At 32.3% G+C, this 27831-nt stretch overlaps 1 protein-coding gene across 6 annotated transcripts in view; it reads left to right on the top strand.

The window, feature by feature from the left end:
- The window catches only part of ADGRL3 (adhesion G protein-coupled receptor L3), an 846510-nt gene extending 818918 nt beyond the window's left edge, over window positions 1–27592 (top strand). For 5 of the 6 annotated variants that reach the window (XM_057547223.1, XM_057547222.1, XM_057547220.1 and 2 more), the window contains one exon: window positions 22513–27592. In XM_057547223.1, the coding sequence (XP_057403206.1) occupies window positions 22513–23312 (800 nt within the window). In that variant the 3' untranslated portion in view covers window positions 23313–27592. Of the gene's footprint in view, window positions 1–15866; window positions 15996–20560; window positions 20579–22512 lie in introns of all 6 variants that reach the window. The other variant, XM_057547224.1, reaches the window with a different exon arrangement.
- The last annotated feature ends 239 nt before the right edge of the window (window positions 27593–27831 follow it).

Here is a 27831-nt window from a genome sequence, read left to right as displayed (position 1 = left end):
TAAGTTACTTTGATGATGGCCTTGGGGAGGGGGTTAAATTGAATTTATGACTTGTATGTTCATGCAGTGATCTTTTCCTTCAGGATATATATTCTTCCTTTCACTCAGTGACTTTAATGGTGGTAGACATCATAGTGATCTTCCTGATCTCCTATATTAATTTCCTAGTTCCCCTAGTCAGAAACTCCTCGTTTTATTCTCATCTCATTATGTTTTATCTTAGATGAGTGCAGTATTTTAAAATTTTATTTCTTCATACTATATCTCTGAAGCTAGTCTTTAACTTCCTTCTTTAATCTTGTCTTATTTCCCAGGGTCCTATCCTCCCTGCATTCAGGCGTGTGTATCATATTTAGGTAGGTGGCATCCAAGATTCACCTTTCCAGATAAACACTTCAGTCACCTCAGCAACATAATTATTCACATCTATTTATTCAAAAAATTGTATTCCCTATTATTAAAATAAAATGTTAGACACTGCATTTTTACATCTTCATGTACAGTATTCTAACTTCCCATTCATTCTTAGTTTCTTACAGCTGCAATTTTTTTTTAAATTCCAACTCCATTTTCCTTTCTTTCTAACTTAGATATATTAAATCTCTTATGTTTGCCTTTAGAATACTTCTGACCTTTGAAAACTACAAGAAGTTGTCTAAAAATTAGTCCTATTTTCACTTCAGGTTTTCTTATTCCTATTCATACCACTGCTCAATTCATCAAAAGAATAATTATTTTAAAATTCTGTATGTCTTATCACCTATTCTTCCAAACAAGAATCCATCATTATCATCTTTGAGATTCATTAAGAACAAAGCATCTACCATGCAGTGCAGAAATCTTTCTCAATGGTTTTTATTTTTTCAAATCATCTCTAATATTCTGTTCTTGAACCAGCTTGTTACATCCTATGTATCAGTTTACCTGTCCAGATTTCCCAATGTGATAAATTTGATTACTATTGGGATTTTACTCCTTGGAATCAAGCAAGACCTTGGAACATTTGTTGATAATTTTCAATTTATGTAATCATTCTTATATATTCTCTTTGGCATTTTGTTATTTGGTCACCTCATCTCTTTAAAAACTTTCATTACATTGTCCTTTGAATATATTTATGAAAATGTTTTCCAGGTGTTCTCTATACATTTTCAAAATTTTTTCTTCTGCTGACTTGTTGGCTACAATGCTACACACTCATACGAAGCCAGAATTTCTTGAGGGCAATACCCAATACTCCAGGGTTACCATCAAGTTAACTTCACCGATGCCGCTGTATACACAGGTAGAAGGAGCTTTTTGAGAGCCCTAAGGTGATGGTTGATTACGGAGAGTTTCAAGGAAAGTTAACTCTTATCCAAACCCAAGTTTCACAAACCCCACAGGAGGGTTTATTCATTTGTTCATTTAAATATATACAATTTGCACATACCTAGAAGTCAGTCCTCAATCCCCAAGCTCCTCCCAGGCCAATAGAACTCTAATCCAAATTTCTGGTAGCTCTAAGTTCCTGATAGTAGTAGAAACGATTTGCAGCTAAGGTAATCTTTTTCACCTGTATCCCCTACCCACAATCTCTGCTAGCCAAACAGCATTCTGAGCGATTTAGATTAGCAATACCTATGAAACTTGAGTTTGATCCAAAAATGAAGCATTTGGGGAGAAATTTCTCTGGTAGTTCAGTTAATTGTTATACATTTCCACTCTTTCTGTAGATTTATGTGGAAATTGGGATATTTCTGAAATGAGATTTTACTAGGCTTTATCATCATGGATAATATAATTGCATTTCCCATTTTCTTTTTTTTTTAATAAGTTGAATTGACATCAGAAATTTCAGTTTAAAATCCAGGTTTGCTAGGTAGCTGCTACCAGTATGGTATTGCTATATGAATTACCAAAAGGTGGCCCCCTCCCAGCTGTGGATTGCAAAAATATGCCGCATCTGAGTGGCAGAATTAGCAAAAAGGCATTTCTCCTTCTGCAACAATGACTTGGCCTGTATTGTGGGTTTTTATTTCCCCTACCTCCCATTCTCCATCTTATCAACCTCCCACACAAGTTAATGCAGTATAGATTTTTATTCATGGAGATCAGACCAGTAAAGCTATATTTATTTAAGCCAGATTTAAGTGTTATATGGCAGAAGAATGTCTAATCTGTAGTTGTTTTTTGCATCGAAGTTTTGAGTAAGGAGTTTTAACCCAGCGACTTTGGGTAAATTGCTTAACTTCTCAGTGTCTATGTAATAGGGATATAAACAGTACCCACTTCAGAGGGACTTTGAGAGGACTGAGTTAATATGTGTTAATTGCTTACAACATGCCAGGGACATAATAAGTACTATTATTATTCTATTCAGAAGTTCACTTATATTTTCTAACAAATGAAAACTGGTCCTTGCCAGTGCTCTCAATAATGTTATTAAAATTCATCATTCACTACCAAAGGTTTCTTTTACTTTGTATTTTCTAATAACAGGTGGGAAGAATGAGGTGGTTACCTGAATGTCAAGTAAAAGAAATAATTTACCTAAAATGGTGCTCCCCTTGATGCTAACAAAAGGAAATAAACTAATAAAACTGAATTATCTCTTTTAAATTAGAAATTAAATGCAAATTATATCTGCATAGTTGTACTTTCCATTTTTGATTTGTAACTATATTTTAGCAATGAGGAAATAAAGGTAAAATATTTCTTCTCCCTACCTTAGATAATGATATAAACAAGCACTGCCTTCTCTTTCCTCCAAGCCCTCCCACCCTTCAGAGGTTTAGAGAACACTAGTTAGACAGGTCTGCTAAATAACCAGTTATGTAGCAGAGTAGGGATGTGACTCATTCCCTTTTTAAACTCATATCTTCTCAGAGCCTGTATTGTCTTTCCCAGGAGGTTGGTCACTGGCACAGATGAAACTTCACAATAAATCACCTGCTGTCTCATTAATATTCAGGCTACTAAACATATTTTGTTTTTATGTTTTTAAAGAAAAATACAAATGAAAAGTGGTGTTCACCGCAATTAATGATTTCTATAAATTAAAGCTACTAGGGTGAACATGCATACTCATTCACTCCATTTTATTAATGTTAGTAAATATAATTTGGCTTATATGCATAAAATGTCATATTGCCCAAAAGCCTTGCTGTTTTGAAGGATTATAAAATCATTTGTTATAAATATTAACCAGATTCTAATATAAGCTGACATTTGTCAAATGTGCAGAAACAGTTAATCATATGCCTAAGAGCACTTCTGGCATAGCTAACAAATCAAACTAGGCTATATAACAAATTATTTTTTGTTTTGAGAAAGTATTACAATGATATGAGCACAAATATAATAAGTGTCCCATGGTATGGAGAAATTTTTCATTTGAGATTCGCCATTATATTTATATCTAGTATTTTTTGACCTTTATATTCTTGATTGTAAATGAGGCAACAGTGATTTCTGTGTTAATTTCTTTCCTTTGTATGTGTCCTCAATAATCAGAAAATGTACAATAAAATAAAGATATCTTCTGTTTCAGGAAAAATCAGTTTAATATACAAAAGCAAAATAGGTACAGATTTTAAAAAGTGAGATGCTGCATCAAATAGATAACTAAACAATACTACTAATACCCTGATTCCTAACTCTAGGAGACCGAATAACTTTCAGAATGAACTTTTCATTGTAAAATGGAATATATTAAATATTGATCTCTAGTCAATCTGGGGCAAATGTTCTTTCTATAAGTTGTTAGCAGGAACTGAAAAAGAAAAACTTTTAAAATGCGTGCCCAGTGAGTCCTTCTTATGTTTTGCTCTTAACTTTGTCTCTTTGTCCGGAATCCTTGAAATCATCCAGCCTCTCACAGCCAGCTACACAATATTAAAAATGGTTTTATTATTATTATTATTATTATTATTATTATTATTATTATTATTATTATAGTTTTCAAAGATCGCTTCACAAAGGGGTTATTTATGTAGAGTAGATTTCTCATTTTTATGGTTTATTATCTTACTTCCTTTATATATACTTAGCAGTATCTCTTACCTCTTTGTTATAAATCAGACAAGCCACAGTGGGTTACCTTGATAACTTCTAAATATGGTGCTATAGAACATCTCCAATTGGTTTTAAAATATTACTGTTTTGTATAAGTTGCTGAGGATGTAATTTTTTTTAGAAAACAGTATCTTTTTTGAGAACTAAATGTGAATACTACAACTTATCTTCAGAAATTAGTGGTATTCTTTTCTCTGATAGAACACAATGTGCCTCTTTATAGTCTTGGTGACGTTGGGATTTCTCCTTTAGTGTGTGTAACTATCATTTACCTGTTTTACACTGTTCATTATTTATTATCCATTATCTTTATATCCATGAAGAACCTGGGTTTTTTGACAATTTGTCCAAAATCACATGGCTGATAAAGAACACAATCTAAATTCCAAACGGGGGCTTTCTGACCACACAGTCCTACTTACAATAATAAAAATTTTCGTTATTTTCTTATGATGACAGTTTTACATGAAGCTTGCTGAAGATTAGAATTAAGCTTCCAAGAATGTATTTCAGAATGATTTTTATCACCTCATGGAAATAAGATATTCTTAAAGTGCAATTATTCACATCTTTATTTCTTAATTTCCTTGATGTACTATTCATTTCTTTCCACTTTATTTTGTTCTAAGTACAATTCTTTAGAGTGGATTCATTCATCCTATTTACTCAGGGAAAGAGAAGCTTTAAAATATTGTGAATATATGGGGAGATGGATTGACCAATAACATTTTTTTACAAAACTATTTGATATCGAATATGCTGAATTACTATACATAACTGTTCAGTTGTAGGACTTAGATTGCAAGAATTTTATAATCATTTTTTTCTCCTGGAAGTTCTCAAATACCAAAAATCTCAAGATATTTTATTAGTAGAATCCTTTTATCTTTAATTTTTAATTTCTTATATTTCAGTAAAAGGATGAATATTTTAGTCAGGGCAAAGACTGTGTTTAAAAAATCTGGTAAATAGCTTCTGCCTATAATCATTTAGTAATAGAACCAAAGATATAACTTTCCCAAATCTCCATACTCCTGAATTTGATATTCCTTGAAACTGTGTCCTCTGTCAGGGCAATATAATAATGCCTAGAACAGATAGGAAATTTATTTGAGTTGACTTCAAATAGTTAGTGATAATGTTATAAATTAAACTTTGTATTACTTTTATGTGCTAATTCCAGTTTTTTAAAAACTATGAAATGCCTTATAATTCAAAATTTAAAAGCAAACAAAACTAGACTGTACCTCTCATCTGGAAAAATATTCCTACTGTATTATAAGCATAAAATTGTGATGATATAAATGCGGTATATAATATCCAAAGTTAACTAAAGTCATCACTTGTTCAGATTATTTTTTCTAAGAAATAGATTATATTAACCTATATCTGCTATTTGAAAGTAAATAGAAGTTAGTTCATTTACATGAAAAATTAAAATATGGAAATGGGATATATGTTTAGCATAAGAAGGTCTTATTAGAAAAAAAAGATACTTAAATACCAATAATTGTGTATTATCCAAGATAGCCCCTGTTTATTGCATACTGGGGCTTGCACTTTATATAGTTCAGCCTTATATGCTGCATGCCATTTAAAAATAAGTGTTTATGTAATAGGCTCTCCTGTAATCTTCATAATAGGCTTTTCTCATAATTTATTATTATAAGGAATGTGGGTGCTTTAAAAACTAAAACAGGTTACCCATCACATTCATAAATAGTAATTTATAACCCCAGAAAATCACTGCAGAACTAAGAAAGATTTAAGAGGATATACAGATTGAGGGAAGACAGTTAGTCTTGATGTAGAAAAATAGAAACAATATGTTTCCTGAAACAGTCTCAGTCTAAACAGAACAGAGCTGGTTATGATTATATGACAAAATAAGCCTTCTCTGAACAACATAATCAAGAATCTCTTTATTCGTAGATATCTTGTTTTAATTCATATCTACTTTTCTCTCACATGCTTTTTTTCAAATAAATTTCCAAATATAAAATTCAGGTTTTAGCTGGTATAGACTTTCTGCATACGAATTTGTATAATTTGCACAATATAAGAAAGTATGCCAATATAGGGCAGAGAAATATATGAAAAGTCATATTTTCTTCAAATTGGTAAATTATTTTGTATTGTTAAATAGTTATACTTTCCTTTGTTCTGAGGTTTGTTTTATTCATCAGAAATTCACAAGCAGTGTGAATTTACAAATAAAATGTAAAGCAGTGTGTGATTTACAAATAAACATAGCTGTGGGAATGACTACATACCACATACTATACACTACCTTCTTACTAAAAAAAAATGGAATTTACTGCTACTTTACCTGTGGTTAAGCATACTTGACCCATTATCTTTGGGCTCAGTATTCTTTGTTTTGAGTACTATGCCAATGTATTCAAAATGTCCAAGTTAAAAGCACACAGAAATACATGACTTTGACCACAAAAAATGAGTTTTAAAGATGAATGACTGAGTAGTATAGGTTCATCATTTCTACTTGCAAATCAGCCACTTCCTATACTGTAAAGCAAAGATTCGCCAAGAATTATGATTTCCAAGCCTACCACTGTTGGCTAGAGCAGTCAGAAAACATAAGATCTCTGAGAAGCTTCTTTTTCAGTAAAAAACAACAATGAATATCTAATGGTATCAGTTTCTTCATTGCAATACAACCAGGTTGTGTTGAATTTCAGGGCAAAAAAAAAAAAAGTATATACATAAAATAATACTTTAGAGCTTTTAGAAGAAAATATATTTTACATTTTAGGTTAAAGGAGTTCTTAAAGACAAAATCACAAAGATCATAAATTATAAGAAAAAGACAGATAAGAGTCCTATCTCAAAATTTAAACAGTACTCAAACAGGTGAGCTACTGGAAGGAGGTGTAAACAATACATATAAAAAACAAAATGTTAATGCATATATTGTGTAAAGAATGCCTACAAATCAATAAATAGAATTCAACAACCTAATATGTATGTGGGCAGAAGATAAGAACAGGCAATTCACAGAATAAGAAACCTTTACAAGCAATAAATATATGAAAAATTATTCCATCTCTCTGGTAATCAGGAAAATGCAAAGTATAACAGTAATATGAGATACTTCATACTCTGTCAAATTGGCAAAATGTCAGCCTGACAATACCATGTCCTAGCAAGAATTTAAGAAATATACATGGGAAGTGTGAATTGATACATACATATTTGACAGCATTGTGGCAATATGTTGTAAAATGAAAATGTGGACCACATATGACCCAGGAATTTGACTTCTAAATGTTTATTGTAGAAAAACCCATGTATCTGATGAAGAAGACATGTATAAAGCCAATTAGTGCAAAATAAGGGAGAACAGAATATGTAATTTCTAGGGTTCCCAACTCTAAAGCTTTGAATTTACATATTGAAATAGAGGCAACACATCTACATTCAGAATATTTCATTTTATACTGAACTAACAATGACCCAATCTGTACTCTGGAGAAGACATGTCATTGAAATCCATATTAATAGATTCCCAGTGAATGAATTAGCTATTAAAAGAAGCTGAAGTATCCCTGAACCATTTGAAAGAAATTTAATAGGCAGGTTGATTAAAATTTAATAGCTAACTTGTTGGCTATTAAAAGTGCACAGTGTGATAAATCAAGATGTCAGCTCTTCAATTTATGACTTAGAAAAAAATGATGAAAGAGATTTTGGCTTTCAATAAAACATTTCTTTGACACTTTGTAATTTCATTAATGTTTGAATAAAAACAGTAAAAAATATAAAATTATGGTTTCTATGGCTTTAAAACTTGTATAACTTTTAAGGATAGTAGGCAGATTATTTTAGCTTTGTTTGTTATTATAAACAACTTGGTCTTGATTAATATGGCTGTCTCTATTTTATAAAGTAGCCCTTTAAAATTGAACTAATCATTGCTTACACTGTCTTTCTGTAGATTGCATGTGTGCTGATATTGTTTTGCTACATAGAAAAGCAAAAAATAGGAAACAAAATATTTAAAATAGAAAATGCCTATTGAATCAGTTCTCCACCGTTCTAGAAGTCTCTTTTATCTATTTACTTTTATTTTTGTTTATTTATGTTATGTGAATTAATACGTGAATATGAAAATAAAATAATTGAATATTACAGAAAAGCATATTATAAAAAAGTAATGCACTCCTATAAGGCTCCTAATAAGATTTTTTTTTTTTTTTAATAAATTTATTTATTTATTTTTGGCTGTGTTGGGTCTTCGTTTCTGTGCGAGGGCTTTCTTCATTTCTGTGCGAGGGCTTTCTCTAGTTGTGGCAAGCGGGGGCCACTCTTCATCACGGTGCGCGGGCCTCTCACTATCGCGGCCTCTCTTGTTGCGGAGCACAGGCTCCAGACGCGCAGGCTCAGTAATTGTGGCTCACGGGCCCAGTTGCTCCGCAGCATGTGGGATCTTCCCAGACCAGGGCTCGAACCCGTGTCCCCTGCATTGGCAGGCAGACTCTCAACCACTGCGCCACCAGGGAAGCCCTCCTAATATGATTTTGTTGAAACATATTTTTGGGAGAGGGTGCTAAAAAATGTTTGAAAATCACTGATATAAATATGTTTAAGAAAAACTACCAGAGTCATGTGTGACCTTGAATAAATTATGAACATCTCTGGACCTGCGTTCCTTTACATATTGAGCGATGATAGTAGATTAGATAAGATTAAAATCTTATTCCATTGTAAATTCTGGATTATAACCTTTCTCCATTATGTTATACTGCAATTGATTAGGTGATACTTACATACATAAGATATATTTTGGGTATTCTGAATCATTTTTTCCAGTTTTCTTGTTTATATTATAGGTCACTCGCCAAAGAAAGAGACATGTCTTTTTTCCTGTATACCACTTTTCTTAAATATTGAAAAGGAAGTAAAAGCCTCAGGACCCTTTCACCAGAAAGAAGTGCAGGCATGTGTGTGCACAACGCAGCACACAAACATACACCAAAAGCATTTTACATACAATTTTAAGGGTTTCACAACTTCATAGATACCATCTCCTGGTGAAAGATTCCTTGCCTTACACTGAAGTTAGTATTCTAATTCTATAGAAAATACCATCATTAGTGAAATTATTTTTACTTGTACAAAATGAAATCTCTGCTTTGGGCCAAAATTAATGTCTGAAAACAAAAGCACAAAGTCATCACTCAGTAGTAACTCTGCTTTGTGTATAACTCTGACGTGTATGCATCAGTCGATATATATAAAGAAAATGACTTCATAAAAGAAAAATATGTCAAACCAAAGGAGAGAGAACCACGAGGGAATTAAGTAGAGGATGAGGTGCATTAAGAAAGAAAGAATCGTCCAGGTAAAACTATTTTATTGAAATAAAACAAACAGAACATTTACCATGTTATATGTTTATACATAAAAATTTGAAAATTGACGTATATTGGTATGTGACTATTACAGAATGGTTGTATTCAGTTGGTTCATTAGATCACCAAGGTCTTAATTTATAAAACTTTGCCCATTCAATATGATAAAATAAGAATGTAACTACATTTTTAAAAAAATGAAGTGTGAGGGGCAAGCAGAGTGATGGTTCAAGTTATTTTAAGAGCTTTTCAGTATACTTTTGTTAGCCTGCTGTCAAGAAGAAACGTTGTTTGAATTATGTTTCTGAATGATATAATATAGATTCAAGTGAGATCCAACTGTCATCTTGTTTCAGATCTGTTCTTTACTTCACAATTTCAAAGCAGGCGGATCTGCCTTGGAGCTTCAGTCCTCAATTACATGTTCACATTGAACTGGCCTAGGCAGTGCTGTCATTCAGGGCCTCCCAATGTCAAAACACCTATTTTATTTTCATAAGGAAGGAAATGTAGCAGTTTTGTGGTTAAAAACTACACATTTGAAAAGAGTGTACTCATTATTCCATTCAAATTTCACTCATTTAAAAACTTTTATATCAAAACCTCAGTCTTCAGGTATAAAGTTAAAAAAACTCTTCTTAAAATGATTATCTGTGATTTTGAACTTAGTCTTTTTTCAGTAACTTACGGTCTTACAAAAAATCATCAGAAAAACTTGCCTAAGTTTTTCAGTGTGGAATATGAAAATCCTCTTTTGCTTTCTATCATGCTTTCACCAGAAATAAAGATTTTGTGCTTGGTCTTCTGTTGATAGCCTTGTTAATGATTCACATATGTAGAAATTCAATGTTAATTCCTTTTCCATGGTTTTATGAAAGAGCTGACCCTTGTTTCTGATAGCAAATATGCAGGTATGACTAGACTGTAGCCAGGATTTAAGGACTCAGAGAATTAAAGAACAGCTATTTTTCACAGCCACCTTGAGCTGTTTTACCCTATTTAGCTTTTTGAGTCATGGCAGGTTGTACTGTTTCTTTCCCCTCTAATTAATATCTGCAGTTAGTATTCAGGTAGCATTTTCTATTTCCAAATAATTATATGGATGTTTATCTTTGCTTTAAAAGTTTCAGTATTATGGCCACTGGTGTAGTATTAGAAGGAAATAAATCACATTAGAAATTAGACAAATGGCACTCTTCAAAAATTTACTCAAAATATAAAACTACTCATAATTGATAAAAATGACTTGTTTTAGTTTTCATATTTTCAGGATGCCATGCATTTCACATAAATTTTTTCTTTAATTAAGGAAATATTTATTGAGCTCTAAGAACTATCCTAGACGTGTGGTATAGAGCAGTGAAAAAACAAAAACCCTATGTATTCCCTGTTTTCCTGGGGTGTACATTCCAGTGAAATTAGCACATAAACATGCTTTTCACATACATAGGCTGTAACTACCTCCCAGCATCAACGTATTTGTGTTTTCAAACTGGCTAACCAGTAAGCTTAACTTTTCAGCTGAGAAACAGTGACAGATGGTCTGTAAACACTGATTTTCTTGGAAGTCTTCAGCAATTTCACAGCTATTAGAAGGGAAGTTTACAAATCAGAAGTTAGTTGGAGGTTAGAGAAAGAGGCAAGATGGACAGAACCTTGGAAAGTAGTATCAGAATTCAAAGTGACCCTATTAAATTGGAGAAGCAGCTAGAAGCAAACAGAATAGACTTGGGCAAAGACAAGTGAAATGCAGTGCAGCTACAGAGAAAAGACAAAAGTAACTGCACATAAAAGATGAAGGAAAACAGGTTCTGTGCAGGTTTTTAGGAAAAGATCTAGGCATTGGCAAGAAGCAGGTTTTTTTAGCACAGTCGGTGCTACCTTTCAAAAGTATAACGGAAGTGCCTAAATGTGAGTGGGTACTGTAGGCAACACTTTCTAGGAAAATTGCACTTGTTTGGCATGCCAACAGGAAAAATGGCCTCTTGAGGTCACAGCAAGCTGTGAGTGTCCATTAAAAATTATTAACTTCTTACACTAGGTGAATCAAATGAGGGATAATTGTTCAGTTATTCAGACATCTCCCTCATTCTTTCAAACTAGCAAACTCATAGAGCTTACCCATAACCTTATATTCTTTGCAAAAAATGAATCACCAAACTTTACATCCTGCTCTGTAATTCCTGTGACTGAGCCCTCACTTGTGTTATAACTCTCCACTTTCAGGACTAAATCAGTTTCAGTGACATTATATTAGTTTTAAATGGTGCATGAAGTATAAAAATGAGCGATAGTTAAAAAGCAACTTAATTTATATAGTGTTTCTTTTTCTATCAGGAAAAAATGTCCTTAATACCAAGGATAAAGAAAAAACTGATTTTATTTTTAAGTTTTAAATTTTTTTAATAAATGTTTGTGTGGTTTTAGATTTAACAGCAGGTAGATCTCCAATCATGTCACTCATTAGGGCTGTAGATTAGTAACAGATTCTGTGTTGCACCCGGATTTGAGGAAGCACGCTACCAAAGCCATGTGGCGGAGACTGAATACTGTTCCATTTCACCAACATTGTCATAATACAGCTGTATACCAATCCTTTTCTGCTACTGTTGCTTGCCTTTCTAGCTCAGCAGGAATTGATGATAAATAAGTGAACTTTAAAATTCAGTCTTCCTATATTAGTAGATTTCACTGATATAAGTGCTTTAAATTTAAAGTACATTCAAAAATTAGGAAAACACTAAGAAAAACTGAAAAGGAGCTTTATGCTAAGAAAGCTAGAACCAGATAGATTATCTATACAAATTGTGATAGCTTTGTTAGAATTCCATTATGGAGCTCCATTTTTGTATGATTAAACTTTTTTTATTCTCACATTATTAGCTTTTTTTGTAAACTGAATGCTAAACAGAAACCAAAATATTGAGTCACCTGCTTCTTGCTTATGCTTGATTCTTCCCAACTCAATTGTTTCCTTATTCTAACGTAGAGATCATCTTTTTTTAAATTACATTCTTTTATCATTTATTTATTAGTTTTTGAATTCAGGTAAATTGACATATAACATTATACTAGTTTCAGGTGTATAGCAATTAAATACTTGTACATATTATGAAATGGTCACCACATGAGTCTAGTTCACATTCATCACCATACAAAATTACAGTTTTTTTTCTTCTGATGAGAACTTTTAAGCAGATCATCTTCTTTTACATCAGCAGGTAAAAAAAAAAAAAAAAAAAAAAAGGAATATTTTCTTTTCTAAGCTATATGAAGCCAGGGAAAAAAGTGATGAGCCATCTTTCCAGCCTACTGTTTGTTTTCCAGTTAGTTTAAATTACATAATGTGTAGGAATAAAGGGAAATGTGTAGAGATGTACATATAAGTCCCAGGCATAAAGATCTTACCATTATTTGATCTATTAGGAAGTGTAAAAAGTTTGAGCAATTTCATATTTTTAAGGTTTTTACCCTAGTTCATTTTAAGTTGCTTACACCTTTCATTTTTTATTTCAATGCTTATTTAGAGTAACTTTAGAAGACAGCTACTTGTGTTAGAAAACTAACTTTCCTTTTTACTTGAGAAAAGGCTGCAATAATAAATATTAGGTAGCAGATACAATTTACAGGTAGTTTGCTTTCTAAAAATGTTGGGCAGACCAAATCCTGTCTCAAACAATTAATCTTAAATTTGTGTAATATCAACAATATCCATGTTTAAGATTAACAGTATTCCATTTCTTATCTGAAAGACACTGTAGCCAACTCTTTTTAGCTTTTCATACTAATATATCATGTGCTTAATTCATCAATGGGAAATAATAACCTGATATGCCCATTATACGATAAATTGAAGATCTGTCATCTCACTGTGTAAAGACATCTAAATGTATATGAAGTACAATTTCAGCAAATATTCATCGAGCACATAGAAAACTTCTGTGCTAGTTCTATGCTAGTTCTTTGCAGAATGTGTAGGATGCAAACATATGGCTTATTTCCTGATAAAACTGAAACTTTCTAGCTCTAGCGATCAGACAAGCTTTATTGTCCTTTAAATCAATAGTTCACTTTCCCAATTTTGAGGTTAAAATATTTATTTGACTGGTAATTTACTATATGACAAAGAGCTATGATTAAGAAAAAATTTAAACTGCCATGGCCAAGTTTTCCCTTTTCATTTTTTTAACATTTCTATGAGTGACTGAATGTTCTTGTCATATTCATTCAATATAGATTACTTTTTATTTTGAGATAGTTGTAGATTCACTTGCAGTTGTATGAAATGATACAGAGATTATGTACCTTTTGCCCAGTTTCCCTCAATAATATCTTGTAAAACTGTACTACAGTGTCACAGCCAGGACACTGACATTGAAACAGTCCTCCAATTTTGTTCAGATTTCTTCTCTTTTACTTGTATTTAATTGTATTTGTGTGTGTGTGTGTGTGTGTTTAGTTCACTGCAATTCTATCACAAGAGTAAGTTTGTGTATCCACCACCATAGCCAAGATACAGAGTCATTCCATCACCTCAAGGATGCCTCATGCTGCCCTTTTATTACCATACCCACCTCCCTCCCGTTTGCATTTTTAAGCCCTGGAAACCACTAATCTATTCTCCATTTCTATAATTTTGTCATTTCAAGAATATATGTATTTATGGAATCATTCAGTTTTTGAATTGTCTCTTTTACCCAGTATAATTCTCTAGAAATTCATCCAGGTCATTATGTGTATTGATAGTTGTTCCTTTTTATTCCTGAGTAGTGTTCCATGGTGTGGATATGCCACAGATTGTTTAACCATTCACCAGTTGAAGGACATCTGGGCTCTTGCCCATTATGGGCTATTACAAATAAAGCTGCCAAGACCATTCATCTGTAGGTTTTTGTGTGAACATAAATTTCCAGTTCTCTGGGATAAATGTTCAAGAGTACAATTCCTGGGTGGTATGGTAATTGCATGTTTAGTTTTATGAGAAACTTGCAAACTGTTTTTCAGAGTAGCTGTACTATTTTACATTCCCACCAGCAAAGTATGAGTGATCCAGTTTCTCTTCATCCATGCCAGCATTTTTGTCACCACCATTTTTAAGTGTGTAGTAATATCTCATTATGGTTTTAACCTGTATTTTCCTAATGACTAATAACAGTTCTTTTCTCATTATGAGCTTGTTTGCCACCTGTATACCCTCTTCCATAAAATGTCTGTTTATACTTTTGGCCCATTTTCTAATTGGATTGTTTTTGGTTTTGTTTCTTGTTGATTGTTTTTTACTGTGGACTTTTGGGAGTTGTCCAAAGTCCCATATATCCCAGATACTAGTCCTTTGTTGGATTGCAAATATTTGTAAATTTGTTTGCAAGTATTTTCTCCTGTTCTATATATTTCTATTCTCTAATATATATATTTAAATTAATATATACCTGTGTTTTCAACCTATCCTTATATAATTTGTGTTTTTCTTTCTTCATTTTTCTTTTCTTTATCATCTAACATAAATATACATTCTGCCTATCATTTCCATACATGGCCTAATTATATTTAATAAAACTGTCATTCTCAATTTTTTGCTTTTTTGGTTAAATGACTCTTGAGGGTGGGAGGTTGTAATGCATACTGACAGTATGTTAGAGATTAAGTACATCTGTTCATAAAGAGATGAAAGAGTTTAACTTTGTTACTTTGCTATGCCAAAGTCCAAACAACCAGTTGGAAAATGGAAAATGGAATTATATATATTGCTTGATACCATGAAGTTAATATTTTATTTAAAAATAATATCCTTATGATCATTTTATCAGATTTGTAAGTTCACCTAATTAGTATGCTTACTATGGTGTACTAATAAGTGTGATTGCATTTTAGTTTATTTCAATTTAAAGAATTCTTCTTCATAGAATTTTAAGTAATGTCAAAATCTTCTGTTGTGTCAACAGCTGCTCTCCAAATGAGTGTTTTATCATAAATGTTGCCTTTTATTATTTCATTGAAAACAACCCAATGGTTTCCGTGATTGAGGGAATGTTTTGTTTAATTTTAACTTTTCTTTCTGTGTTTTCAACTTTTCTTTCAGCTTTTGTTTTGTGTTATATGTTTTGTTTATATGGAAGACAATATTTTGCTTTTTTTAAAAATTTTTCATTTTTAGCAAGCATGGGAATATATTTTTGCTTACACTCTGGGAAGGAGAAGACCCTAAATGTGGCTTAATCAACATTGTAAATCATTTAATTTCTTTCCCACTGAGTTGGATATGTGCCTTGTTGGAAACGTGTGCTTTAGTGGCATATATTTTTGAGTCGAACTAGCTGCCTGCCTGTAATCAGGACTATATCAACTGTTGTCATTCTAAATGTTTCCTTTCCTTTTTTTCAAACACATTTGCCTGATTGACCTTTTTTTTTTCTCTGTCTTTCTATGGGGCTGCTCCAGGAGCCATGGCTAATCATCTTATAAGCAATGCTCTGCTTCGTCCGCATGGTACTAACAATCCCTATAATACATTGCTTGGGGAACCGGCGGTCTGTAACAACCCTTCTGTCAGCATGTACAACGCACAAGGTGTGCTGGAGTTTATCTTAATTTTTTCAAGTGAGAGTCCCAGTTTATGTAGCTTTTATGGCCACATTCTATTTTTCTTTCTTTCCTCCTGCCTTTTCTTTCTTTTGGAAGCAGACGCACAGACTCTTTTTGCCTTCCACCCCTCTTGGTGCTTTTATTTTCCATTTTCCTTAGGTTTTCCTTAGTAAGAAATGGATTCCTTCCTTCTGATAAACAAATGCTTGATTCATCAATATGTGTTTGTTTCTCTGTAATGTTGTAAAATGTATTGTGGTTTGTCGGTACTTTTCTTGTTGTTGATTGATTTCTATATTAAATACCTGTGTATTCATTTTAAGAAATGAGATATTTGCCTAAGGTAAGTAAGATAAAGGAAGACTTGATTCAGCAATCTTAAGATCAAGAAAGTAATCTTACTCTGTTATACCATGAAGCACACTCTAGGCACAAACATCACTACTGATGAAAGCACTTAGATCAACTCCATGGAAAACACTGAAATAAGCTGTGGTGGAAAGAACAGTGAATTGAACAGTAGCAGATCAGGTTCTACCATAGCTTGACATTGCCTCTATGAACTGGCTCAGGAAGGTCATGAAATGCTTTTTCTACTCTGGCTGCATGTTAAAAACAAGGGTTTTGAATATGGTTCCTCTGTATATCCTCCAACTTTAAATGATTTAAAAATTTAATTGTATCTCAAACACATAAGCATAAATCTCTTTAAAACCACTTACAATCTAAGCATTTTTATGTGACTTTTTACCTTTTCTAAGCTAAAAAATGTATTGGGGCACAAGAAAGTAAAAATATTCATATCATAAATAAAGTGACCACAGGAAAAACTTATTCAAGTAAAAGTGTCATAAAAGAAAAATTTTAGTCAGTGATACACCTATTTAAAATTATATTTGAAAGAAAATTCACAATAACAAAGAGACCTCAGTGGTTCCTTCAAGTTGCATGAGACAGATTAGCAATATTTTAAATTTTTCCCAGACAATCTTGAATAAAATTTCTATTATCCTCTTTGGGAATCTTTGTGTGTGTGTGTGTGTGTGTGTGTGTGTTTTCCTTCTCAGTGAGAGGTAAAAGATTAGTGGCATGAGTGTGAAAAACTTGGTGTGCATGCTTATTCTAGAAAAGCATGTTTGTTGCAATATGGTCATTGGGTGTCTAAAACCATCTGAGTTTCCCAGGTGACACCTTGTCAGATACGAAGGATAATTTTAAATTATTTCAAAAATACCAAAGCCAGTAAGTCAGAAGTGACTTCAGGAATAGTCAAGTTGTTTTCCAATAGGATTAAATAATTAAGCAAACTGTCAGTTTTATCCAGTTTCTTAAGGGCCTACACCTAAGAATCATAGACTTAGAATCAAAAGAATAGATAGAACTCACTGAATCCTCTTTACCACATTGTGGATGTTCTGTCAACCTGTGCTTAAGTATTTCCTCTAATGAGGCCCTTCCTACCTCAGGATTTTATATATTCAATTGTTGAAATGCTCCATTCGTTATAAATATTTTTTCTTTCCACCAAGTCGAAATTTGCCTCTGGCCATGATGCTTAGGTTTGCTTTCTAGAACAAAGATGAGCAGAGCATTTTTCTGCTGTCTGTGGCAATCCTCTAAATACTTGAAGGCAGTTAATCTGGCTTCTTTTAGTCCTCCATTTTCTAGTAAAGCAACCTCAGTGCTATCAGTAGGAGAAAGTTTCTTCATGATTGTCCCCCTTTACATTGTCTACCATTTGTCAATGTCCCTATTTCATTGTAGCACTCAATGATGTGTATATTACATAATGCACTAAATGTGGTTTGTCAGAACAATTTTGCAGACCTTATAGAGTCTTGTTCGGGTTTTTCTCTTTATTTTCATTGGGCTAAATGACATAAATGTGTCATTAGAGTATTGTAAATTGTTCTGACATATTAATGAGTTTTGAAAGATGTTAAATGAAGATTTACACCATATTTGCATATTAAATCTATTCTACATTATTCACCTTATGCAAAGAGTTGTTGGAAATTGTTTTAAAATAAGTAATAATTTAGATCATATTTTGTTTAGCTTTTTTGATTATTCAGATATAATTTCTAATGTCTTAAATAATGAAAAACTAACAATCATTAATCTGTATGTTTTCCTTAATTCAGTATCTGCCTTCTTGTCTTATTTTACTCCTGGTATCCTAAGTTAGGAGATTTTTCTAAGGATGGAACACTATTATAAACACTATCAAAGTGAAATTCCCATGACAAAATTTAAAATAATACCATATAAATCCAAAGTTTTATTCCTATCGAGCCTATTACTGAATATTGCTATTAAAATTATCAAAAAATACACAAAGGATTCTTTGGAATGGATTTGATGTTTATGCCAGTAAATTAAATTCTACTGACTTTTCTTAAAAACAAAAGTAAATAGTTTTATTATTGGTTTTCAGAGTCAGAAATGGAATTGTTCAACTACTTTATGTTTTAATATTTTTGAGATGTTAAGAAACTATGGTAGTGCTTAAAATAATTTTTTTACCACTGAACAAAAAACTTGGTGATTGTCATATTGCTACTAATCTTATGCTTTCAGATGAATGCACTTATATTCTTACTGGCAAGGTGAAATCTTACATGAAATATAGGTGGCTCGGTATGTACTGGAGTGGTTTATGTTGAATTACCACTTGGTTCTGTTCTGTTGGTCCTTTAATTCTGTTGTACCAATGCCATCCAAGCAAAGAAGCATTCAGATTTAAAGTATCCATTTTTGTTTGTGATGCCTTTATTTAAAATATGTAAAGATATGTTACAGTATTACTAATGCATATAGAGTTAGGAATAAAGATGAATAATATAATTTTGTTATATTAGATTCAGATTCTATCTGTGGAAATATTTAAAACTTCATGCATAGTATTTCTGGACCATTATCTTCTTGTCAGTATTGGAGAATTTAGTTTTTGTTAGATAAATCTCATTATAGATTAACCTGTCAACAAAATGTAATATGGAGAAGTCATGCTTTTACAAGTTAATTTACATTTTAAAGTAATTTAATTCAATTCTAAAACTTTAAAGAAAAACATATCTTTAGGATAGGATATAGTGAAGAATACGTTATAATTGTCAAGAATACAAGGTTATGGTATAAAGTATATAAATAAATATTCTGTTATAGCTTTCAAAGCCTAAGGCGGATGTGAAGAGAAGGAGGTAGATAGTAGTGCACAGAGTCAATCTAGAAGATTCCCATTATGATCCCAGTTCTGCCACGGTTAGCAGAAGTGTTGTTAGATAAGGCTCAGTCTCTTGTGGTTGAAGCTTCCTCATCTTAAAAAGCAGGAGCTGAACTTCAATTATCTCTTATGTGCTTTCCAGTTCTAAAATGTTATCGTTTACGGAAGGAGCCATAATGAGCCTACTAGCAATTTCCATCTGTTGCAATACTAGTTTGGCTTTTTATTTCCAATTCTTTTTCTAAATGTGTTTTGAAACTTTAAAAGAAATTTTCTCTGCATTTTGAAATATTGTCGGTCTTTTGCTGAGAAGCAAATCGACTTTTAAAGTACAAAAACAGTATCTCTAAAGCAACGGCTAAATTATAACAAGTTGGAATCTCTTGAAATGATATAGCCCGATGACTTTGCTGGTTTTTATTTTGTGATGATTTAACCTTCTTATAAACAAAATCAGCAAGAGCAGGTTTTTTGACAGGATTAAAATATGACGGTTTTCTTTTTTAAATAATTTTGCTACTATTGTTCTTAAAGGATTAACTTTTAAAATGTTAGATTGCATATGATTGTGCAACAATCCAGAAGAAAACCTGATATTGATTGGTGGTATTTTTTCCCCCTCACATTTTCTTGATACAGAATAATGGTTGCATTTAACCTTTTTCTTTCTCCATAGTTATACAACTTTTGAATATGAGCTCCAGAAATGACAGTATCGATCAGTATAATTTACAAATGATAAAAAGCATTTGTATAGGTACAGTGGGAGAAAAATAACCTTTGTACATGAAAAGAGAAGATACATAAGAGAAAACACAATCATGAAAAGTTCAAACTGTGGTATTTTTCTCTGTATATAAACGAAAGAATTTATTTATAATCTTACTGAAAAATTTTAAAGTTAAATGACATTCCTTAGAAGCAAGTATGTCCTAACCTATACACACACACATATACATAATACTGAATTATAGTTGTGGAAATAGTCATAGCTTGCCCTCAAGATTTTACTCTCTTTGGTTGGTGTGATAATTTTAACTTTAAAATAAGTGTGTATTTGTTTGAAATTTATGAACTGCAGAAACGCTTATTAAAGACTCATTAGCATGTATTATGGGGGTTTCTTATTTTCTGACTAACATTTCAGTATTTTTAATTATGATAAACCATGTAACACAGACTCATGAATTTTGGGGCAGTGGAACTATTTCCTTTGACTCTTTTTTCTGCATATCATCAATTTGCTTTTTACTCATGTTTCTTCTACTGTCGCTGTAAGCTTACTTGTTGTTTTTTCTTTCCTTTTCTTCATGCTGTCGTTTAGAGCCCTACAGAGAGACAAGTATGGGAGTAAAGCTAAACATTGCATATCAAATGTAATTTTTTTTAGTTCACTTTTATTGCATCACATATAGATGATGTAGTTATTAAAAACAGTTCATCTCACAATTTAAAAACTAAAGAACCTATGAATCAACTTATATAAATATATGTTAATAGAGATTAGACGCTTTTGTTGTCTGATTCTTTTATTGTGTCACATAACATAGTTGTTAAGTCTCATGTAATGTTTGTGTGAGTTAAATTGTTTTTAAATTAAGCATTTATTTTTGCTAAGTAATTCATAAACTTTTAATTTTCATTACTACATTCCATCATACAAATACATGTCACATGCAACATACCCAGTTTATTTAACTATGGCTGTTTTCAAGCCATACCCAATGCATTGACAACAGAAATAATAAACACATGTTTCAATGCATCAGTTGCTCAACCATAACCATCAAGCCTACCATAGCAGCCTCTGCAACAACAATCACCCATCACATATGGCCCTTTAAAAAGCATTTACTTTTATTTTTTCTTAACATTGTGGATTTGTCTACAAGATATCTTATAACATGAAAATAAATCGCTTCACCCTATGTCTGTGATGGCTGCTTTTTTAATGTATTTAATGCATTGCTATTTTTGAAAACTGTGTTACTTGAATACAGAGTGTGCATCAGAAATCCATATAAAAATTGTTATATTTGGGATACTTTATTTAAACAAGTAATGAACTAGTTCAGTTTTGGTAAACATAACTGCATCACAGATATAGAATGAATGCTATATTTTCACAAGTTAGTGATGTTTTGACAAGTTTAATAGAATTCTTCAATTAATTGTTCTATAAAGAAATACCCTTTATTATTTAGCAGTGTTCGTTAAATGTTTGTGTTTTATTTTCTTTTGTGGTTGCATTCGGAGAGATTTATGGAACTATTATAGATCCTTGGATTTCTGTTCAAGAAAATGCAAAAACCTTGAAGAAGCATGTGGTCAAATTTATTTCACTGCAGCTGTTTCTTCCCAGAATAAGACATTTAATCTCTTTTAAACCCAAAGTTTAATATGCACACAAAGTCATCACTCCTTATGAAATGGAACCTTCAATACTGACACTGCGTTTTTAGGAATCAGATCCCCCATGTCTTTACAGTCTTTTGTAGAATTATCTAATGACCCTAAACAATTACTAATGGATTAATATATAATAGTAACCAAAGTACTTATAGCAGAAAAAAAAATTGGAAAGTAAATCCAAATATTTTTGTTTTGAAAATTCCTATGTGCAAATTATTTTGAAGTGCCATTTATTTGACTAGGCATTATTTCATGACTGTATCATTCTGACAAATTTAACATAATCCTTTTGTACTTTTGTGTATAGGGATTATTTTCAATCTTACAAATTACATATCGGATTATTAGAAACTGCTTGAATCTTTTACTTTGACCAGTATATTCAAAGTACCACCCATGAATTATGTTAATTTTATACCTATTGCAATGTTAAGACAGCACATAAAATTAAAGGTAATGAATTATTGGATTGACCTTGGTGTGTATAAATTGAAAGCTATGAATGACAACAGCAAAATTTTGCGTTTTTTTCCCTAAGTCATAACCAAATATGTTTCAAATACTGTCAAACAATGTTTGTGTGGAAATTGCAAATTTATAGGGTTTTTTAAAATTCTTTTAAAGATTTACTTTAAATACTTCTTGTCTGTTTATAAGATTTCTATCAATTGTCCAAGTATACATATACATATAGATATGTACATATAGATTTAATATTTTTTTATTTCCAAACATTTTATACTTAATTAAAATTGCTAGCAATTTATACATACTTCATAGTCGGGTGTTTTTGCTTTTCTGTTTGTGTGTGTGTTCTATGGCCAATTGGATATAAATGTCATGATGTTTTGTAATCTTTTTCAGAGGGGCTTCTGAACAATGCCAGGGATACAAGTGTCATGGATACTCTACCACTGAATGGTAACCATGGCAATAGTTACAGCATTGCCAGTGGCGAATACTTGAGCAACTGTGTGCAAATCATAGACCGTGGCTATAACCATAACGAGACCGCCCTAGAGAAAAAGATTCTGAAGGAACTCACTTCCAACTATATCCCGTCTTACCTGAATAACCATGAGCGCTCCAGCGAACAGAACAGGAATCTGATGAACAAGCTGGTGAATAACCTGGGCAGTGGGAGTGAAGATGATGCCATTGTCCTGGATGATGCCACCTCCTTTAACCATGAGGAGAGTCTGGGCCTAGAACTTATTCATGAGGAATCTGATGCTCCTTTGCTGCCCCCAAGAGTTTACTCCACAGAGAACCACCAGCCACATCATTACACCAGAAGGCGGATCCCCCAAGACCACAGTGAGAGCTTTTTCCCTTTGCTAACCAACGAGCACACAGAAGATCTCCAGTCACCCCATAGGGACTCTCTCTACACCAGCATGCCGGCACTGGCTGGTGTGCCTGCCGCAGAGAGCGTTACCACCAGCACCCAGACCGAACCCCCACCGGCCAAATGTGGTGATGCCGAAGATGTTTACTACAAAAGCATGCCAAACCTAGGCTCCAGAAACCACATCCATCAGCTGCATACCTACTACCAGCTAGGTCGCGGTAGCAGTGATGGATTTATAGTTCCTCCAAACAAAGATGGGACCCCTCCAGAGGGGAGTTCAAAAGGACCTGCTCATTTGGTCACTAGCCTATAGAAGATGACAGAAATTTAAGCCAACAAAACTGCTAACACCTGGTTGACTGTTCTGAGTTGATATAAGCAGTGGTAATAATGTGTGTACTCCTAAATCTTTATGCTGTTCTTAAACGACAAACACAAACTCTCAGACTTCTTTTTTTTTTCTTTTTTCTTTTTAAACTGGGATTTTTTTAGGTCAGCCCAGGGGAGAAAGATAATTGCTGAAATTCCCCTGTGCCAGCTTCTTTCCTGTCCTTCCCCCCTCAGATGGAGACTTCATTATGTTAATGAACGAGATTTGAAGAAAATGGCGCTCATTGTGGCCTTGTTGAATTATGTTGTGTTTGTTCTAACATCTCTGATGCTCTGTTACTATAATTACAAGGACCTGATTTTTTGAAAGGCCAGAACACTTGTTTGAAATTAGTAACAATGCTGCATCTAGATTGGAGTGCTGCACAAACATAAAATCAAAGCAAACTATCACATAGTGGTTTTTAGTCGCTCACAGCCTGAATTCACCACAGCGGGAATAGCTGAGGTGTACAAAATAAAACAACAAAATCGATAGTGAAATGGAGGGGAATTCTAGAATTATATGCTAAATGCATATTTTATGATTTGCTGTATTAACTGATGATAAAACTAATGGCAGAAAAAAAATTTGAACAATTCTATGTAATGTACAGATACTAGCATTGCACATGTAGTCTGCTTTCTGTTCTTCCAGAATTTGAGTCCTGTTAATGTAGTGGAAAAAAAAGAAATTTTCTTTTTCTTTCGTGCTGGTCTTGCAAGTTTGTCTACCAGTAAGAGAGCAAAGTTTCCTTCCTTTCTTCTTTCTTTCTTCATTTTCTTTTTTTTTACTTTCTTTCTTTTGTTCTTTTTTTTTTTTTGCCTTTTTTTTCTTTAAAATTTCACATGGCAAAAAATAAATAAATAAATAAATAAATAAATAAATAAATGAAGCTATCACTTTATAAGAATCATTTTCTAGTAATGCAAACAAATTATTTTTTACAAAAAAAATAAAATAAATAAAATTAGACTTCCTTCCCTCACTATATATCTTTATTCAGTCAGAATATTTCCAAGAACATTTTTGCAATTAGAGCAGGAAGAACTTTTCTGTTTACAGTGCACATCTGTTGTAATGCAAAGCATATTTGGCAAGCAGTTCATCACTAAGAGAGTAGCTATGATTCTAGAAGTAAAGAGGTGTCAATAGAACTAGTGGGGCTTCTGCATGTGAAAAATGGTATCCCATGGGTGTGAAAGTGCTGAATGCTCAGTCTGTTCCCCAAGTGGGCACCTGCACTACCAATTTTTAAAAGAAATTCACTCCCTCGTAGAAAGAATCAAAAGGTCAATTATTTTGAAGTGATTTTTTAAAAAACTCTTCTGTTTATTAACAGGAAAATTTATTTATTTGACAGGATTTTAAGTAATGTAGGAATACAAGAGGTAAATTAGCAGCACATATAATTTTTTTTAAACTTATGATCCATTTTGTATGGTCTCAAAGTTGGATGACCTCATTACTAATATTTGTTGTAAAAGTGAAACTTGTTTGCCAACCAATAAACAACTGATTGAGATTTAGAAGATATTGTATTGATGTATGTACTATATGATTAATTATTCTTTTCATTTTTCTCGTCTTTCCTTCTGTTTTCAATATATAAACTTTGCTAATCCTCTATGGCCCAAATGAGCCATGCAAAAGAAATCAACCTGCCTAAACTAAGCACAAAATTATACAGTTTTTGCAAAATAATCCAGAAAAATGGGATGGGCACGTTTATGTTGGCTGAAATAAGATGCATAACGTACTTTCGAGCAGGTTAATATATAGGTTACTATGTGCTTATTTATAAGCCAACTGCAGTCACACAGCTTATTATAAATAAGTCAGCTTCAGTCAGAGATTTAAGTATTGAACTGGGGAAGGGGGGAATCATTTTTTTTCCTCCCTTGTATGCTTCATTTTGATGTTGGATATTAAATTCACTCAATTGGCTAAAAATGCAAGAATAATGGCAAGAAGAATATCCATTTTATAAAGATGGTACTATAAGACAGTTTTTTGCCAATTTTTTGTTTTTCTATATATGGATAAAATGGGAGGGAAAAAGTCCTTTTAAAGAAACTTCCTGGATCTCCAATTACTGAAGAATCTTTACCAGCAGTGTCCAAGCATGGAGACCCTCCTAGGGCAAAGTTAGAATGAATTTGCCAAATTGTAATTTCTGTTATGTTATGTGATATCTTGGCAATTTCTTTTTCTTTATTTTTTCAAAAAAAATTTAAGCACCAGCCACTTATAAATGAATTTCTTAAGATTAGAAGGAGTAGTTTAGAGAATAGCCAGTAATCTATACATACAGTTTTAAAATATGTAACAAAAGAAAAAATTCTGTGCTGGGCCAGAGTATATCATAACCTTAAATTAATATCACCTCAAAATATCTTATGTACCATTCCTTTTTAGTCACTTGACATAAGTATTTTTTAAGTCTACAGATTTTCTCTAAGTTGCAGGAGAACCACAAGCTTTAATAGTAATTAGGTTTTCTCATACCACTTATGGCAATATTAGCACCTGAAAGGTGGTTAGCCTATCTGTTACATAGAATACATTTGGTAATGAAAGAATCCTTTTTAGACATGTTTAAGGTAACTTCAGAAACACAAATGTAGTCTGTGGATTTATGAGTATTTATGCTAGTTTTGCCAATCCAACAGTAATCTATATGAAAGCAGCTCCATCAATAAGAAGCTAGTTTCACAGAATAATGGGGAAACTACCTCAATTCAGCTTGCTGTTGCTGCCGATTCTGATTTTCTGCTATTGCTACCTCCCTGCCCATTATCTTTTGTGTTTCATTGTAGGGAAATTTGAAGCCAATAGCTTCCCAGCTCTACATAGTCCAAATTGAAGAAAATCACTTGAATACATAAACTGGTACGGAAAGCCATTCAGTCCTGTTAGTTACTACCAAGTTCTTACATCAAGATGAAAGGGTGAGATTTTTGAACTCGCATACATTGTAATTGGTGTGCTTTCAGTGAGACTTATGATCCCAAAGACCTTCACATGAAGATATTATTCCCCCAAATTGAATATGACTATAATGAAAACAAAACTGGATGAAAGTTAATTATGTATACATTTCAATAGAAATTTGTGTATGTCTAACATGTACTCATTTAGTCCTCTTTACACTAGCAAGGGTTGAATTCCTGAACTTTAATCTTTGTTTTACATGCATTTTCATGTGTAGTGACTGATAAATTAATAATTTTAAAATTTTCTCATTTTTTGCCATCTTTGGCTGACTCTATATTTGCAATACCCTGTGACATTCATGACCTTATTTGCATATTTCTGATGTGTTTATCTGATTTGCCATTAAGAAGTGAATTTTCATCAAATATACTATACATACATAGCACATTATTTGGATAGCTGGAAGTAAAAGATATGCCAATGAAACAAATTATTATTTCCAAGTAAAATAATATTTTCATAACATTTTACACTTATTTTTCCTCTTTGAGGTCTATTTCACTTGATACTTTATTAGGACACTAGCTAACAAACCTCATGTTATTTGATTCAGAAGCTGTTGGATTGTTGCACAGCTCACAATCCTAATTGATAATATTTATGGAGAAGTATAAATTTTGTGAAGGAGAATAGGCTGGAATTCCAATTCAATTTTTGAACATCCCTCTTTGTTTTCACTCTACTAAAATTAAAAATACTATACTTAAATAATAATTGCTCTGCTAAAATAATCATAATGACAAAAAAGAACTGGCAGGAGGACAATCATCTTGAGATAAAAATAGTGAGGAAAATGTAGTAATCAAATGCAGGTACTGGAAACCCCTTAACTTCCTGTAATACAAATTCACAATGACTTAAATTAAAATGTAGTTTACGATGTGTATTTTTAAATTCCCCATTAATCTAAAAATGTTGACATATTGATGAAAAGTCTTTGAGATTTCATTTTGTAATTTTTTAATATTAACTTGGTGTAACATGTTTTCATAATAATGGAGATAAGCATGTAAGTGAATTAGTAATTTTATAAAGAACCCATAGACATAAATTTAGGCAATATCTTCAGCTTTACCCCCCATGCTTGTTCAGATCCATTGACTAATTTGCTTATTTTTAAAAAATGACATTAAAAACTTCAAAGACTGACTTTTTGCTCAATTATAGAGACCAAAAGGGAGAGGAAAAATATTTCTTCTGGGTTGTCTAAGGATCAACTTCAAATTAATCAATCATCACCTCCTATTAGTGAAAGAATAATTCAACTATGTTGTGATGTTTCTTTCTCTTAATATTACATCACACAAATTTTTCTTAATTTGTGTCCCTTTAGAATATTTATTGCATTTAGGTAAATACAAACTATGATTTTTAAGAAGGCATGTGAAAGGAGAACTTTGATTTACGTGAAGAAGTCAAGGAAGACTATACAAGAAAAACACCTCTATTGAGATAACAAAGTCTT

The sequence above is a fragment of the Balaenoptera acutorostrata genome, chromosome 5 (assembly GCF_949987535.1).
Source record: "Balaenoptera acutorostrata chromosome 5, mBalAcu1.1, whole genome shotgun sequence".
NCBI classification, from domain to species: Eukaryota; Metazoa; Chordata; class Mammalia; order Artiodactyla; family Balaenopteridae; genus Balaenoptera; species Balaenoptera acutorostrata.
Note: the sequence above shows the minus strand (reverse complement) of the source record. Positions and strands in the feature narration are given on the sequence as shown.